The sequence below is a fragment of the Lissotriton helveticus genome, chromosome 3_1 (genome assembly GCF_964261635.1).
Source record: "Lissotriton helveticus chromosome 3_1, aLisHel1.1, whole genome shotgun sequence".
In the NCBI taxonomy this organism is placed as follows: Eukaryota; Metazoa; Chordata; class Amphibia; order Caudata; family Salamandridae; genus Lissotriton; species Lissotriton helveticus.
In genome coordinates, this window is record NC_136061.1 from 763,883,014 (window position 1) to 763,901,498 (window position 18,485).

Genomic DNA, 18,485 nt, shown 5'->3' on the forward strand with positions numbered 1-18,485 from the left:
AGATACACTCATCACAAATGAATAATATTACAGAGTGTGGTAACAAATTAGCTTTATTACGACTGACTGGTTATGTAAAGTAAGTTGACCGGATTTATAGGAAATACATAGCTATTGTAGCATGAGAGTTGTGTTTTGCAGCTAATGGTGCATTTCATTTTGCATGTCAAAACTATTATGATTGTATCCCATTTCGTAAGTCAAATATGAGATATACCCATCTACAAATATGGAACATTTTTATTTATTTAAGTTCCCAGACGTTACCCGTTGATTCACAACACTAGAGGGAGTTTGGGGTAAGGATGTAGCAGGGTCACATCTGTGGCTCAGTCACATACACACAGCCTCCCCAAGGCTCCTAGCTTTTAATAGCACAGAGGATAACGTCATCTCGCGCTCACACCGAGCATGCGCGATATATTTTTTTCTATCTGTATTTTGTTGTTGTTGCTGCTTCTCCCTCAAGACGCCTTGAAAACAGCTGGCGAGGGGAAGAAGCCCAGCATGCAGCGCGGCTGGTCCTCGGGTCGGCTCATCATGGCAGCGGAGGCCGGGACGCCGCGCGCAGCGGCCGCCGCCTGACACTGACAGCCCGGAGCCGCGGCGCGGAGGGATCTCTGTGCGGTGGCCCGCTCCCGGAGCCACCATGAGCGGCGGAGGGGGAGGCGGCGGAGGCAACGTTGCTCCTGGGCGCTTCGCCGATTACTTTGTCATCAGCGGGCTGGACACGGACACCGGGCTGGAGCCGGACGAGCTTTCTGGTGAGTGCAAAGCCCTGGAAGGGAGTACTACATGACACTTGAGTGATGCTGCGGATGGAGACACACTCCAATGCATTGAGGTGCTTGCCAGAGGTGCTGGGATTTCATTGAGGCTGCAGGTAACGGTGCACAGCCTGCCCCACAGCTGGCACAGGGGAGGGCCAGCGCTGCGCTCGGTGCAAAGGCTGGCAGGGAGACAGGAGTCCACCCCTTCCTCCCAGAGCAGCACTCACTGACACGGAGTAAAGATAATCTGTTCACTGCTACTGGGTAATTACAGGGCAACAGCCGGGAATGGGTGGTGGGGGATGGTGTTCTTGCCTGAGCTCCAGGCTAACGCAAAGTGGCATTCCAAAGCCTTGCTTATTGACAGAGACCCTCTCTGGTCTGAGATTAACCTGACTCTTGTGCTGACACCCAAGGCTACAAATTCCCAAACCGCCCAATTCGTACAGTTAAGTGAAGCGCTTGTTCTCTTGGAAGTAGAGTGCTCCGTATTTACAGGGCTCCTTCATGGTGCGCTTAACACCTAGAGCTGTATTCTGTTGGTTTACACTCGTTCTTCATCTTCCTTCAGCAAGCGCCGTGAAGCAGACTAGCTTTTCAGGGTCCGCTATAATATAAATTACATTTAACAGACCACACTTGCCCATCCCGTATCCTGATCTTCTGTCTCATCGTGTGGTTTGTCAGCATCTGTAACCTCTGTCTAAAGGCATCTCGTTTAGGAGGGTACACCCATCTGAGATGATGGACAGCCACTTCGCTGAACACCTTTCTGACACAACAATCTTTTTGTGACTGGCTGGAAATGGCCGATTTTTTGGAGCCCGGCATCCATCTTTTACTCATATACATGGGATGTGTGCCCTCGATTCACTTCCAGATGTCTCTCTTTGCAAGCAATTGGTGCTGTAAATCGCCTTTGGTTTCCAGATTTGCTGGTTCCTAGCGCTAAATGGCATTTAAGGACCCAATGTGAGGCGAGTGTCACGTTCTATGGGGTAATAATGACGGTAGAAACAAACTTTCGTAATTAAGCACTTTGGATGAAGCAGTATATTAATAATACTACTACTACTAATAATGATAGTAATACAAATAATAATACTATGATTAAATCACTGCTATTTTTACTATGATTAATAATATAATCAGGATATAATACCATTTTTATGACTGTTGTTACTAAATTATTATAATATTAATAATCTAATAAAGGTTCAGTAACAACAGTCATTATTACTGTCACTAATAATAAGAATAACACTGTTAATATTAGAAATAATATCACAATATATACTTCTTAATACTATTAATCTTATTATTGTCAATATTATAATTAATATTGTCAATATTATAATTTTCATTATTAATACTATTATCAGTATTATTCATAGATATTAAGCATACCATTTTTATGATTTGACCTACTAACATGAGTGTACTGGCGAGTAGGCAGTTGTGCCCACATTTTGCCCATCACATCAGGCCTGTGTGCCGGCTGGGAGGAGCTTGGTCTGTAATTGTGTGTCTCTAGACCTTCTGCCTCACCTCCCTCTAAATACAGCCTGCAAACACCCCGGCGGCGTGAGGATGCAGAAACACCCCTCTGTTCCAGAGTTCCACAGCACGGATCAGTGTTACCCCCGTTCTGTGCGCTGCAGCCGCTGCAGGCGCCTGTCCCCACCGCTCCCCAGCCCCTTCTTGAGGATGCTGCATGCACCTTCAGACCTGGCAGCCCTGTGCCCCACCCTCGTCCCCTGCCTCACCCTCCTCCCCGGTGCCATCTAGGGACGCCAGGCTGATAGCTCAGACCTGCCAGGAGCGGCTGTGTTCCCATCACCGGATCAGAGAGACCCCACCGTGGAGACAGGAACAGACACAGCCGTGTGTCTGTGACAGGACATGCATTTATTCACCACCAAGTGCATTCTGCAGCATTTGTTTTCATGGGGTGAGGTCAGATAACGGGCTGCAACGAACAAAACGCGTCTTTATGCAGGCAGATGCTGCCTGTTCCCTGCCGAGATCACGGGCGTGATCTTCATATTAAAACTAATAGCCCAGTTTAAGGACATGCACAGACACACACGGCAGACCCGCACACGAGCTGCCGGCTAATTCATCACTTCCTGCACTGTTCATAAGTAGAGAAGAAGCAAAGTGATGGTCTTCTTGACACTGCCCATTTATTATTGCTTTACCTGGCGTTAACTAAGACCTTTCTTTGGTCCATAAATGTATGTATAATATCCTCTAAAAAAGCCTTTTAAGCGAGCCCACTTCATTTATTGATCGTTGGTTATCTCTTTCATATTTTTCTTCCCCTCGTTACAGCTTGCAGCACGTGGCATTGGACCAGCCCACTTCATCCATTGGATAACTTCCCTGTGAGCAATGCCATTCTTCCTTTTCACTAGCAGCACATTTGCACACAAAATAGTTCCCTTCAGTGTTAGAGATTACATACCATCATGTGCTTTTGAGACAAAAAAAGAGTTTTTTAATTACTTTATTTTTATGTTTGGTGATAGTTAAGGCCTTTTGATTTTTACTAAAATTATATGAATAATATGCTTACTTATACATTTATAATGGCTTGCAGCCAACGCTCTTCAATCATTGGTTTATTAATGTCATTCAAATTTTTCTTCCTTTTACTACAGCATACAGCATAGGACAGTGAGCAATTGGCAAACTTCACTGTACGCAGGGCTCGAGTCGGGGGTACATGTAGTTACACGGCGTCCCCCCACTCTTTTCACAGGGTGGAAGCCGTCCCCCTGCCAAGAAGCTCGGCTCCATAGAAATAAGCTGAACGTGTCCCTGTGTAATTTTCAGACACCGGGACACGTTCAGCACGTGACGTCATGAGGTCATTTGCATATTGTCAGTCCCCCCCACTTCTTTTTATAGGACTTGTGCTCTGACTATACCTGACAGGCATTCCACCACTCACAAGGAGCACATCCACATACAAAATAGTTCCTGTTAAATGACAGGGAAAACTATGATAATGTGTGTTTTTTGAGACCCAGAAATATTTTTGCTTTTAGACAAGTTTTTTTATAGTTTGATGAGTGCACAGTAGCGCATTTAGCAATAAAAATTTCAATAACCATAACAAAACAAACTTTGACAAAGCCAAAAGGGCGGTGGCCAACGCCAGACACATAGTTGTTTTTATATTCGTGAGGGCACAGCTGTTCCCCCAACAACAACATTTTACAAAAATCATGTCAAAACAAAACAAGTATTGACAAAACCAAAAAGCTGGCACACAACAACGGTCCTCTTGGGTTTGCAATGCTTGTTTTATACATACAAACATTGCGTTATACCTATGCCACTGTTGAACTAATTACACTGATTTTAGGTGGACACTGTGCATGATTTTGAAACTGTGCACATTCATTCATATTCCACATAGACTCCTTTTTGTGCACCTTGGAATTATTGAGGGCAAGTCTGACAAGCAGTAAGTAATACAGTGAGATGTAATCATGGTTTAACAATTATTTTAGTTATCTATTTCTTGAATCTTTTGTACAGAGTCTTCTAGCTTTATAGCCCACCATAGCGGGCTATACCGGCCATTAGGGGCCCGCTCCAGTATTTAAGGCAAGGGCATTTAACAAGGGAGCGGGCCTTTAATGGCCGGTGTAGCCCAGCTACTGCGGGCTATAAAGCTATTAGAACATTCCGCCCATCAGGGCAGAATGTTCTAATTAGTAAAACAAAGGCCTCACAGAGCTCGAGGGGGTTTGAAATACCGTAGGCTCCGAGGCCTTTGTTCACAGCTGTTGCTGTGAATGTCCAACAGCTAACAGCCGCACACAGGGCCACGGCTGTCAGATTTTGAACATTCACAGCAAAAGCTGTCAATAGGGCCTAAAGGCAGCCCCTGGTTCTCCTCTGCTTGGCTGAACTGCTTTTTGTAGTTCAGCCAAGCCAGGGAGACCCAGGAGCTGAGCAGCATTCACCCCTCCCTCCTTCTGAAGCCCTAGTACCACTGAGCTACAGGAGGGAAGGGTGAGGTTGCGTGTGTCCTCCGGCACAGCCTCTGTCTTTCTTTTTCCTCTGCTTAATCAATATATCTTGGAGAGGCAGGGGTATGAGAAAGGCAGAGGCTGTGTATTTGGACATTGAAATGTTGAGAGCAGCGGGCCTGTACCAGTTAATATATGCCGCTGCTGCTCCACTGTCTTCAATTGAGCTCCCAACATTCCAGCATTCTTTTTTTTTGGGGGGGGGAATCTTTTTTTAATGAACTTTGCTCAATGACTCAGAAAATACAGAGCAGTGTTCAATTGGCATATTACAGGATAACAATTGATTTTACATTCAAAGGCATACTGTACAGTATCGTAGAACAACAACCGTTATCACTCCTGTCCCGCCACCCTTGTGGCTCGGTACTTTCCATTCCAGCATTCTTAAAAAGTCGTAGTGACTGGCTGCTGGGAAAGGGGCACACTTTTTACAATTTTTTCAGGTTTCTGTTATCAAGATCTAGCAAGTGACCAAGCACAATCCCTCTGCAGGCAGCCACATTGTTTTTAGGGCTGGCGAACAAAGAAGATGTCTTAAGATGCATTGTTACCAATTCTATAAATGTACATCAAGTGGGGTAGGACTCCACCCACGGGACCATTACTCTCTCTTCTCTTAGCATCGTCTATTTGGTGTATCATTTCACCTTCCATGAAGTACTTTCATTGAATTGCATGAGGGATATTTTTTTAGATCTGGAAAGTAAAGTCAATCCTCACGTTTTTTTGTCACATTCAGTTCTTCATCTCCAAAATGCATTTTTTTACAGAAAGCAATCCATTTTGCTACTGTATTTCAGTCACTAGCAAAGGCAATGGACAGGTTTCAATGCGATAAACAGCCTTGGTTAATGCAATACCTGTCAACAGCATTAGTGTATGAATGTGTTTGCTTGTGTTTGCAAATTAAACATAAAGCTAATGGCTTCACTAATTCTTGATATTTACGTTTTCCAGTGTTTCTGTTCACTTAAAGCTGTATGGCTCTAGCAGGGTAAAATAACTGAGATTACTGCTGGTGTTATCCCTCCAAATGTTGACATACTGATCACTATGTGCGCAGGGTGTATCTTTTCCCAGTCAGGACTTTTTCATACACAAGCACGGGTATGCATTAAATTAGACTGGCCAAGTATATCTTGTAGTCAATTTTACAAAAAAGCAAAAATAACACATAGTGGTGGACATTGGGTTGAGGGTGTCAACTGCAGTGCTTTAAGTATCCTGAAAAAAGGCGACGGGCTTTAAAAAAGATGTGGAATAAGTGTATCTATGAAAGACATGGCATATGTATCTAAAGGATGCACCAAGGAACATGGGAAATAGTATCTTCTGCGTGACAAATTCATAAATTAAGTCTTACTGGATAAATAATAAACCAAATCTGCAGGCAGAAGGATATTTATTCAGCAGATTTTGTTGCAATTGTATCCTGGTCCATAAGCAACACAACAGTTGACAAGATGCATATAAGTTAGCTGTGATAATCTGGTTATTGAATTGGAATGAAATAGTATCTTAGGCTCCAGGACACCAGTGGTAATCAACAGTGTTCACTTGTTCCTGTGTCACAAAAGGAACTTCGATTAACGTTGTGTTGCAGCTTCAGTGTGTTGCAGACAGGTACGTAATTGTTTTGTTTCATATGGCCCTGGTTCGCTTTTGTTTCTAGCTTTGCCAGTGCCCTAGCCTGGTGGGCCCTGTCCCACTGAGAGCACCAGACGCCTGTAGGTCACACCTAAAATTCAGACTGAAATACACTCAGTGATCTGAGTCAATGTAGCTTTCACCAGTCCATTGTCTGAAACATGGTTACAGTGTGTGCTTGATTAATCTAAGTAATATGTTCATTTCACATGTGTATAATACGATCATAATTTGCTTACATGCATTGTAAACAAGGTCGCCTCCTTGAGTAGCTCTGGGAAATCAGGGGTTTGACCTAACATACCAAGCAAACAAAACTCAGCGAACAAAACTGTTTCTAACCATCACAGGAGACCAAATTACACCATATCTGGTGCCGTTAGCACAGCATTTTGACATACTTGATGACAGAGCCACAGACTTCTCTGCTGACATATTGTGCACAGTATACCCACTCGTAAACTGGGTGGCCAACCTCCTGGAGGTAGATAGGATAAGGATCCACCTTCCTTACAGGCCAGTTAGAGATGAACCAAGACACGTTTTGTTAATATTATGTTGTAAGTGGTCCCTCAGGCATTCACATCATTTACAAAGAACACAGCCAGTAAAAATGGAGTTAGAGTGGCTCTCATAATTTTCCCCTTCTAGACTTGTTTGGAACTTTTCATGGTTGTTTTAACTACTTTTATTGGATACCTACTAGATTCTTCACTTCTGGCAATTCCGGCATTGCAGAGGGAGAAATCTACCACCAAGAGGCTGTGGTGAGCATGGCCTCACTGTGAAGATTTCCCTTAATTCTTAGATAATCAACAGTTTAAAAAAATCCACGTGCCAGTTGCTAGGGATTCCACTTTTTTTAGATGACTATGTGAAACTAACACACCTATCCACTTAAATTGCACTAGACTTTTTATTTACATTCAACTGGGTGATGGCCTTTGCTTTAAAAAATTAAATGTAAAATAAAAATAAAGAAAGTGATTTTGATGAAAATGAAAGAAGAACAAAGAGGGAGTGAAAACAGAAATAGCCTTGGCGAGGGCAGTTTAAGAAAAGCAATTGTTCAGTTTGGGTGACAGGTTCTTTTACAGTTAGTTGTCCAGACCATTCACTCCTAAATGTCTTTTTGTCTGTCCGGTTCCACTTGGTCTCTGCGGGTTTTACTCTGTTGTAGTTAGTGCAGTCTCTAGCGTGTCTTTGATCTTGAGTGACCCTTTGTTCTTCATTTTAATTGCTCTCAGTGGATACAATGTTTTGTTACTCAAGGGTCTTGGTCACTAATAGGTAGGCAACTTTTTCATTACCATTTTAGGACCCAATTGGAGACATTGTTTTTTCAACTGTGTCAGTTCTTAGGTGGCTATATCTAGTGAATTCAAAGAGAAAGTGGAGGTTACTTCATACTCCCCCTGTAAAAAGGAGCTCACATCTGAGTCACAAGTTCCTCCCTATTCTTGGCATTCTTGTTCAATGGCAAGAGATCTGGCCCGACTAGGTCATAGAGCTGTTGCGGCTCAACATGCAAATGTGTGACTGCTTATGGCTGCACTACTTCTTCCAGTTCAATGACATTTTGCCTTGTGGTACTCTGGAGCTTCTGGGTCTTTTCCTGCCAAGCTTCTCAAGAGGGTCTTTTTTTTATGAATGGTTTTATACTGCCATTACGTTTTAGGAGGAGATATTCCAGTGAACGCCCTAATTTCTCAGATTCCTTTAGATGAAGCTTGTCTTTGGGACTGCGTACTGCGCCTGTAGGAGTTCTACCCAGTAGGCCTTTAGCTGGTGTTTGAAGTTCGCCAGACTGTTTTTGGCAGAATAACAAAGCACATTCTTACATGATCCTACCTAATCCAGATTCTTTATGGCGCTGTCCGCTTCTAGGCAGGATAAAGGGAGGGTCTAGGGAAGAGAAAGAAGCTTTCTCTGAGCCTTCATTGTGTTGTTCCCAGAATTGGGGCCCCCCTGGGTGGCCCATAACTCTGCACCATGGAGTGTAATTAACTCCGTCTCTGGTTGGATGATGGCTGGGATATATTGGGGCAATTAGCCCAAACCTGGATATAAATATCATGATTCGTTTTGCTATTATCTCTGTTTTCTTTCTAGCTTTGTTGAAATGATTTAAAGATTGAATGAAGACGTGGAAAAGCAACACACACATGTGTGTGTCTGTGCGTGTACATATAAACATATATATATATATATTCACTGGAAAAACAAAGATTACAGGGACGTTACAGTTAGGTTCACGTTTTACCCACACAAAACCATAGAAATTTAGCAGTTACAATTATACTTACAGTTATACTTATGTTAAGAAGCTTTAACTCGTGACCTAAAGTTACTTAGCAGCACAAGTTATAGTTTCTTCAGATAAGTATAACTCATCATCATAATAACTTTATTGCCACTTTTATAGTCATAAAAGCACAGAGATTAAAAAGAAAACAATACAAATTGGTTCAGAAATATCCTAAATTCAGGTGGTAACATTGGGAATGCAGTACAGCAGAAATTGTCCAAAGCTTTAGGGTTAAAACGAGTTTAAAATTTGAATCCCACTTATATTAAAAAAAAAAAATTAATATAAAAAACATTAAGACAATTATTAAATATTTAAAGGGATTAGATAAAAAACACTCCAGAATTAATAGTACTTGTGGGCACAGTCCTGACACTAGATATCGGTTTCCAGGAGATACCTTCGTTTCAACCACATTGCCTGGAGGAATTTAGAGATTACAATCACAAACAGTGGGTCCATATCAGATTTTAAAATTCTGAATAGAACAGAGTAATCCCTTATGCCCAAATTCCTACACAGTTGTATAATCCATTTGCTCCTAGCCTGCTTGTTAGCCGGGCAGAAGAAAACAACATGAATTTCGGATTCCTCTTCCACGTGGCAGCCAGGGCATAGATAACAGGCCTCAGCCAGCCACTTGTTTGTTATTGCGAATAGTGGCAAGGTCCCATATCTAAATTGGAGGAAAAGCCTCCTGGTAAACGGGGGATTATTGTGTCCAAAACCTGTTCAAAACAGTAATGTGATTTAAGATTCAAAAACCCATAAGTCAAACTTGTGGTACTGGTCGTTTGGTTTAAGGTGGACAGTTTGAAATCTTTCAGCTCTCTCAATAGAGTTTTTTTTGTAATAGCTGAACATGCCTCCTCCGGAGAAACCCATAAATCCTCCCTGCCAATTGGAAAGAAGGAATCCCTCACATAAGACAGCCAAGGTATGCTTCCCACAACTCCTGGTAACAATAGGAGTGCCCTGAGTTCCTCCCTGTAGTGGCTCAATTCGGCTGTGCTCCATATCCGGCGCCAATATAGCAACGGTCGGCTCGAGATTAGGTCCGCTACTGGGAGGATACCCAGGTCCATCCTAAGTGGGACCAACGGGGTATTAGTTGGCAGGGCCGTAATACTTCTGATGAACTTGTTTTCAGTAATCGTCAGTGTATTTATTTTACTGTGCCCACAAAGTTCCGCCTCATACATGGCTGCCGAGCGTGCTTGGACTTTATAAATCTCCAATTGGGGGCTAATTGCTTTCAGCGCACAACCATGGTACACTTTCCGTAGGCCCCCTATTGTCTGTGCAAGCCTCAAATTCGCCTTGTCAATTTGGGAGGTCCAAGACATTTTATCATTTAGGGTCAGTCCCAAGTATTCAAAGATATGTACTCGTTCCAGCAGGATATCCTCCATTGCTGGGTGAGGATAAGTGGCAGGTTTAGCATTAAAAACCATATATTTTGTTTTGCAGATGTTAACTAGCAATTTCCTCTTTTTACAGAACTGGGTAAATTCCCTTAATACTCGCTGCATCCCCATAGGTGACTTAGAGAGGAGCAGGGTATCATCCGCAAACATTAATGCAGGAAATTTGCGTGATCCTATTTTTGGGGAATCCAGATCTTTTGCGAGGTACAAATCTTCTACTAGTCCATTAAGGAAGAGTGAAAAGAGGGTTGGCGCGAGCACACAGCCCTGCCGAACCCCCTTATCAACAGGGAAGGGGGCCGTCAATTGTGCATCTTTTCCATATCTCACCCGGGCATATGTGGCCTCATGGAGGCGTTGGAGTTGTAAACAGAGATAAGATGGGACCCCCATGGTTGCTAGGATATTCCATAACTGGTCTCGATCAACCATGTCAAACGCTGACTTGAGGTCAACAAAAGTGAGATATAAACTCCCCTGTTCAAGGAGAGGAGTTGGCCTAACGGCTAGGGCGCTCGACCTCGGACCTGGGGATCTGGGTTCGAGTCTCGGTAACGACGCCAAAACCTCCTGTGATTCTGGGCAAATCACTTAATCTCCCCGTACCTAAAATGAAAGTAACTGGAAACGTAAAAATTTAACGTAACTGGAAAAATATGTAAAGCGCTCTGATACCTGATTCGGTTCAGGTCTAGTTCGCGCTATATAAAACTCGGCAAAAAAAAAAAAAAGGACCACGTGCTTCCAGTTGATCAGCTGTAATCTAAACAGCTGATCAACTGTAGACATCTTGGCCCTGAAACCCGCTTGTAATGGGGTGAGTATGTCTCGATCTTCCATCCATTCCTGCAATCTCCCTAACAACAGTCTTCCATACAATTTCTGAGGAATGTCAATAAGGCTGATGGGCCTATAATTTGACGGTTCCAATGGGGAGCCTTTCTTATAAATAGGGACAATCTCAGCACCTGCCCAGGTTGGTTGTGCAGGGAGACCATATTGGATTGCATTGAATAGTGCTAAAAGATATGGGGCCCAGATTATCTGCTCACTTTTGAATATATATCGCCAGGGATTTTATCCAATCCTGGGGCCTTATTGGGCTGCAATTTGGCCAGTGCAGATGCCAACTCTCCCATAACAAATGGGGGTGCATCAGATAGGCTTTGAAGATTAAAATTACAAGGTGGAGTGTTATTAAAATTTGGGTCAGAAAGGGAACAGGAATACAGATCCTTGAAATATGAAAACCAGGCACCTTCATCAATATTGGGATCAAGTGTGGTTCTACCTTCCACTTTCCCAAAATGGACCAAATTCCAAAAACTTTTACTATCTTTTTGGTCGAGGGCCATCTTAATCTCCTGCCATCTTCCTGTTTCCCATCCAATTTTTGCGTTTAAAATAGTGCTCTTGTAGGCCATCCTAGCCTACCTAATGCGGGAAGTGTCGGCCCCTTTTAATTCGCACAGGAGGGTTTGTTTCGCTACTCTACAAGCTTTCATGTGCCATGATTTCCTAGTACCACCCGATTTATGGTTAGTGATGCCGCTCTTAAAGAAAAAACCAGACAAAGCCTCAGTCAATTCTTGATAGAGTAAACCTAGCTCCCTGTCGACCCCGGGATATGTTAGTTTTGTAACTACGTCACTTGTTCTCTCTAATACAGAGATAACACTAGCATATAATTTAGGTAGTGAATCCTCGGATTGTTTGAACTTGGTCCATCTGATCCGCCTCCCTCCCTCTACAATCGCCAGACTGTTTTGGGGCGCCTCATCACTGGCTCTGCTTGGGGCAGGCCACTGATAGTCCCAGACCATAACTATAGGGTTGTGATCACTCTCACATCTTTCTCCTACAGCAAAATCGACCACATTATGCCATAGCTCTACACTAATCAAAATATAGTCGATGACCGTGGTCTGGCCGGACCTCTTAAAGGTCGGTCGCCCAGGATTATCACTGGGAAACCGGCCGTTGCAGGCCCTCAGTGAGAAACTTAAGGTCAAGGAGGTTAACTGTAGGACTAACGGAGCTCATCGTTTAATAGGATACATATTGGGAGGGGGGATTGACCAGGTAGAATCCTCTTCGGCAGTAATTGTATGTGTAACTCCACTTAATGGCTCAAAGTGGCAGTTAAAATCGCCACAAATTATGAAGTTTGAGTTTCCTGCCAATCTATGTAAGAGGTTTAACAAACTATCTATCGTTGAAGATGTCCCATCATACTGGACCGGGCGAGAATAAACATTAACAATGGCAAGTTTTTGGAAATTCTTATGGGACAAAAGGATGCAAGTTATATCTAAGGAATGTGTCTCAACTCGTTTGACTTTGCATCTTAAGTGTGAGGCAACCCATATGCAAAGGCCCCCGACGGTCTCCCTAAGGGTCCCTTAACAGCCCCCTCACAGTAGGCCACATAACCTGCCCTGTATTGTGGTTCTACCGCCCAGGTTTCCTGAAACACACATATTTCGTGGGAATCAATAAATTCCCCCCAATCTACTTGATCGAGTTTGGAGGGAAGCCCCGCAATGTTCTAAGATAATATTCTTGAGCCACCACTAGCTAGTTGTGCATGTGACCCACCCATTCCCTCAATTGGCGGATTACCTATGGTAGTACATATTGGATTTCTAACTTTACTGGTATTCTCAGTGTTACCTACTTCGGGGGTGATCCCTCGATTGGTATGTTCAGTGGTAGTCTGTGGGTGTCAATAACATGGCAGACAATTTTTCCACTATTATAAACATTTGTCTGTGAATAAGTCATATCACGAAGATCGCCCCCATTTTGCCCCAATCCTGATGTTGTTGCCTTGTTGCCACCCACTGGAGTCATCAGTCTGGGTGGCTCATCTGCATCTCCACATGGTGATACAATGATGCTTTTCTGTTTGCCCGTAGTTGGGGATGGATCAATATCGTCCGTAGTCAGTCAGTCTACTGAATCCAATGCACTGAATCTGTTGTAAAGGGGGACTGCTGATAGTTGGGCACCATTTTCCCTGGTTGGACCAGTGTACTTCCTTTCTAATTGAGCCCTCCTACCTTCCACATACTCAAAGTTCCCTCGATTCGGCAGGGTATCTGGTGGTGTATAAAAGTAACCCAGGTCCCTTGCCTGTATGAGAGTTTGCGGATTTGCCAGTGCACCCCCATAAGTATAACTATAAGTATAATTATAATTGCTGAATTTCCTATGGTTTTGTGTTGGTAAAACGTGAACCTAACTATAACGTCCCTGTAACCTTTGTTTTTTTCAGTGAATTGGTATGGTTTATTAAACGTAAAGTGATATATAATTGGATTCACAGAGGATCCACGTCCCTAGATATACACATTTTTAATTCTTTAGTAACTCCAAAACCACTGAACAAATTTACACCAAATTACAAAAAGGGCTCTTTTTGGACCAAAAGCTAGCTTTCTGCCAAATGTGGTGTAAATCTGTTCACCAGTTCTGACTGTACATGTGTTAAAAAAATGCAAAATCCCCATAGGCACTGCATGGGGAAAAAGCATTTTAGGAGCCCCCTTTTTTTCGAACCGACTTGACGAATCACCCCAAATCTTTCCATGCAGAACTAGGCAAAGAAGGGCACTTTTTCTGGGAAATTTCATGAAGAGTTGTCAAACAGTGCCAAGGTTATTAGCAAAACCAAAATTGCGTTGTCTATGGAAAATCTGGTCCTAACTATAACGACATACTGGCTATCACCAATAGGATATATTCATATATATATATATATATATATATATATAACGAACCTCCTTCGCCTGGAAGAAAGTAGAAGCCACAGCAGGGGACAGTGTGGAAGCCTTTATTCACACCAACAAGGCGAATGCATTTCGGCTATATCTTGCCTTCCTCAGCGCCACAAGTGTCCCGGGAAAACTGCCATACACGCCCCAGTAATGTCCTGCTGCCTATAATAGCCATGTGACTTAGGCCCCGCCTCCGATGTTGTAGGCCAACCTGTTGCAGTTCCGGGCATCATCAGGAACTGCAACTCCCAGAATGCATCTGTTTGCTTCCAGGTAGGTAGTGTGTTGAAATAACACCCAAATGGTGAGGCGCAAAGCAGGGTGGCATGAGTGGAATCCCAGGTCTTGTTCGTGGTGAAAACCAAATGCTTCCTTATGTCCCCTTACCGCTCCAGCCCCGAAGTTGCAGGTCAAATGTTCACGGGGGCGGCGGTGACAGTGCACGCTGCCCAGTGGCGGGGAGAATATCCTCGCAACCGTGTCAATCCTTTCTGTACCTCTTGGCGGGTCCGGACTGAACCAATCCCTTGGTGATAAAGAAATGCCGAAGCAAAGCAAGGCCAGAGAAGTCCGGGCCAACTTATATATATACAAATGTGATCAAGGCCACAGTACATGTCCGAAGCGCGTCATGGGCAGCACAAGCTTACAATAAATTTGAATTATCAGCACCAGCGAAATTGGAGTCCGTCCAATCTGTTTAATGCTGGTTGTCCTGCCACTTGCGACGGCGGGCTCGTGGCGAGGTAGCGTACCTCTTGATACTTTCAGAAATACCCTCTTCATAATTGCCATTTTGCCAGAAGAGACAAGCTGCAGCCCAATTCCTTTTTGTTGTGATACTTTTATTATACAGGGAAAACGCCTGCCACGTTTTGTAGCTGCCTGCTCTTGCTCACGGGTGAGTCACGTTTGCTTTTTCCTTAGGTAAATACACATGCATAAATCACCTCAGTAAAAGTAGGACTACATGATAATATGCATGTCTGTGAAACCACATAGCGGCCATCTTATAACATTAATTTTGGTTATAACCTCTTAAGCAATACATTTTTACAAATGCCTTTCTTTATGATTTGTTATAATTATAATCTTTTGGTTTCGTACCAAATATCAAATGCATGAATATATTTTGAAATGCTTGGCAATGGTATCACAATTCCTAACGGTGTAATGACTACAGCCAGTTCTCTACTTTATGAAAATCCACACAAAATATTAATCTTTGTTACTCGACAATTCTGCCCCAGTGGGCAAATATTTTTATCCAGTTCTTTCAATATTAGCCCATAGTGCTACATCTTATATATCCAATTCTGCCCCAGTGGGCTTATCAATGCTCTCTATTTAGGTTTATATCATGCACAAAAAATGAAAAATTTCACCAAAGTATCAGAATCTGTCATCCAACGATCTCGGATCAACCTTGATATATCCAGCTCTTTTACATTTCTCTTCTTCATTAGATGATCACCATGTCTCGTACACCGATAAAAAGAGTGCATGATCAATTAAGATCCATCCTATTCCAGTTTAAACAGCAAACTTCTACTTAGAGATTCTATATATATATATATATATATATATATATATATATATATATATATATATATAATGCAAGATTGTTTTCTTCCAAAAGACAAACTCAATTTTATCCAAGCTTCAATGTCAGTGGACAGATAGCTCTTCATCTTTGTTCAAACCCATAGGATGCATAGTTTCATATTTTATAATCAATCTAGCTTCTAGACGACATAACTTCTGAACTCAATTCCCTCCTCTTCCCGAGACAGGGGCTCTGTCAATAACACAGAACTTGAGTAGCCTCACATCTTTCTCATGTTTTTGTTTAAAATGTCTTGCTATTGGATACTGTTTGTCCTCCCTTGTTATTTGTCTTGAATGTTCCAGAATTGCTTTGTGTATTTTACTACCAAAGTAGAGCAAGGACAAGTCAGCACATATACACAATAATCAGAATTACAAGTTAGATGTTTTGTAATGATATACGGTTTCTTTGTCTTTGACAGTTGAATCGATTTACAACTGGTACTGTACTTACAGGCTTTGCATTCCCCACACACATAAAAACCTTGTATACTATTGGTGTTATTATTTTATTGCACCATGCTCATGCTTAGAACATCCTTCAATGATGTGCACCTCTTAAATGTAACTTGAGGGTTATCTCAAATGAGTTTAGCTAGAATCTCATCTGTCCTCAAAACCTGCCAACATTTCTTAAGACTTCTTTTAACTTTCCATGCCTGGTTACTAAATGAGGTGATGAATCTAACTGATTGATCTTCACTCTTGTCCTTAACTTTCAGAATTAATAGAGCATCCCTTTAAACTTCTTTTACTTTTATGCATGCCTGTTCAAGTATCTTCACAGAGTATACTCTTTCTTTGAACCTTTCTTTCATGTTTCTCATTTCTTCACAAAAAGCAGCATCTGAGCTACAGTTCCTTCTAGCTCTTAGTAATTCCTCATACGGTATACTGTTGATCAGATTCTTTGGATGGCAGCTTCCTGCATGCAACAAACTGTTCCCTGTTGTTTTTTATGGAACCGGGCGCTCTCTAACTTGTTGTTACAAACTTTTACCTTGACATTTAAGAACTATTTCATTTGAATGCACCTCACTTGAGAAATTGAGATTCAGATCGTTCTTGTTTAGAACTTCCATAAATTTGTGCGCTTCATCCATTGTACCATTCCAAATACAGAAGATATCACCAATATACTGAACCCAGAGGACGATGTGTTGTTCAAATTGCTCAATGTTACTGACCACCTGCGCCTCCCACCAGCCTAGATATAAACCAGCATAACTGGGGGGAAGCAGTGTGTGTTTCCTAGCCCTGAAGAAGTCGCAGTTCACTACCCTGAGACGCGATGAAACACGTGTTGGCTAAGGCTATGAATAACTATATACAAGAAGAGTATTAAACTGAATCAAAAGTCTAAGTAGCGGATTGTTGGTATTAATATACCGTCACAAATTTGTCTTTACACTACAGGGGTATGCAGGGGATTGCTGTGTTTTCTGTCTTCTATAGCTAGATTGGATGGATTATCTTTTTTAGATTGTGTCACCTCTACTTTATTGACAAACTATCTTTTCAATTTTAGTTTTTGTGTAGTCCCACTTTTATTGCCGTGATTTATGCACTTGTATTTACGTAATGAAAAAGCAAACGTAAATTACACATGCGCAAGAGGCAGACAGGTCCCAAATGCGTTTTAGCTGTATAATAAAATTATCACGCTCAAACTAATTGGGCTGCGGCTTGTCTCTTCAGGCAAAATGGCAATTATGAATAGGTGATTTCTGAGAAAAAAATAATATATACATTAACATATATATATATATATATATATATGAATTTGCACAACACTTGTCAGAACCACTCAAGTAGGTGGCCAAACTTTGAGGCTATCAAAGAAGGTGGATTTTTTAAAATTGCTCTTTATTCAGTTTTCTCATAATTTAACATACATTCGTTATGTCTGTCCTTTTACATAATTTGCCAAGTAATTTTTAAACAGAACGTTTACATTTGTAAGAGCTTTTTGAATTAGTCATATACAATTCATCCTGCCCCTGGCATGGTCTTATCGTGCCATGTTTCTGCCAGATTCATACATTGTATGGAGGATGCCTGCTGTTGCTCCTGTACGGGGATTGCATTTTAAAGGCAGATCTTCATTAACAAGTTTGATCTGCTTTGCCATCTGACCTTTGGCAAGGCCTGCAGTCGATGCATGTTATGAATAAAGGGATATGTTTGAAGGCGAGGTTGAAAAGATGTTGCAGAGGATGTAAGACTCTGACAATACCCTTCTGTTTCCTGAGCGCTGTGTCGTTATTGTGGCCCCTAAATCAGGATAAGGAACTGCTAGCATCCCTGGCACTCCTGTATCCCTTCTGAAGGAAGAAATTGCCTAAAAGTAGTAGATGAGGCTGAAATATTAAATTGTCTGGGACAGAATGACGCCTTCTTACCAAGATCCAAGATGGTACTCGCGTGTTGAGGAGCATGATCGCTAGGACTGCCGTTTGCTGAACAGGGGCTGCTCCTGTGCTCTGGAGGTGAGTAGATTTGGTGGGAGTGGAAGCCCACTTGGGACAGGGAACAATCCATGGATGGGGAGGCCCTGGATGCTTGACATGACTAATATAAGGCTGGCTTTCCTGGGTCTCCAGCTATCCTGCTTCAGTTGTCTGCTGGCTGTGGCCCCAAGGTGACTGCAGCAATGTATCCTGTGTTTGGTAAGGGAAAGCAGATCTCAGCGCCTGAGGCGTGTGCAGAAAGCCTCTATGTTGTGTGTTGTGAGGAATATGAGAAGGCACCTGGAGTGAGGTCTGAATGCAAGATTGAGTATGGGGACTGCTGTGCTTCCTCTTTCACATTTGAAGTTTAGTGCACGATGTCCAGAACATCTTCCCCATTGTTGACCTAAGGAACATAATAGGAACAGCCCTTGTCATCTGATGTGT

At 42.5% G+C, this 18,485-nt stretch overlaps 1 protein-coding gene across 4 annotated transcripts in view; it reads left to right on the forward strand.

Moving 5' to 3' along the window:
* The first annotated feature begins 417 nt into the window (after positions 1-417).
* The window catches only part of DENND5A (DENN domain containing 5A), a 349,938-nt gene continuing 331,870 nt past the window's right edge, over positions 418-18,485 (forward strand). For 2 of the 4 annotated variants that reach the window (XM_078680969.1, XM_078680970.1), the window contains exon 1: positions 504-764. In XM_078680969.1, the coding sequence (XP_078537095.1) occupies positions 650-764 (115 nt within the window). In that variant the 5' untranslated portion in view covers positions 504-649. Of the gene's footprint in view, positions 765-18,485 lie in introns of all 4 variants that reach the window. The other 2 variants (XM_078680968.1, XM_078680967.1) reach the window with 2 other exon arrangements.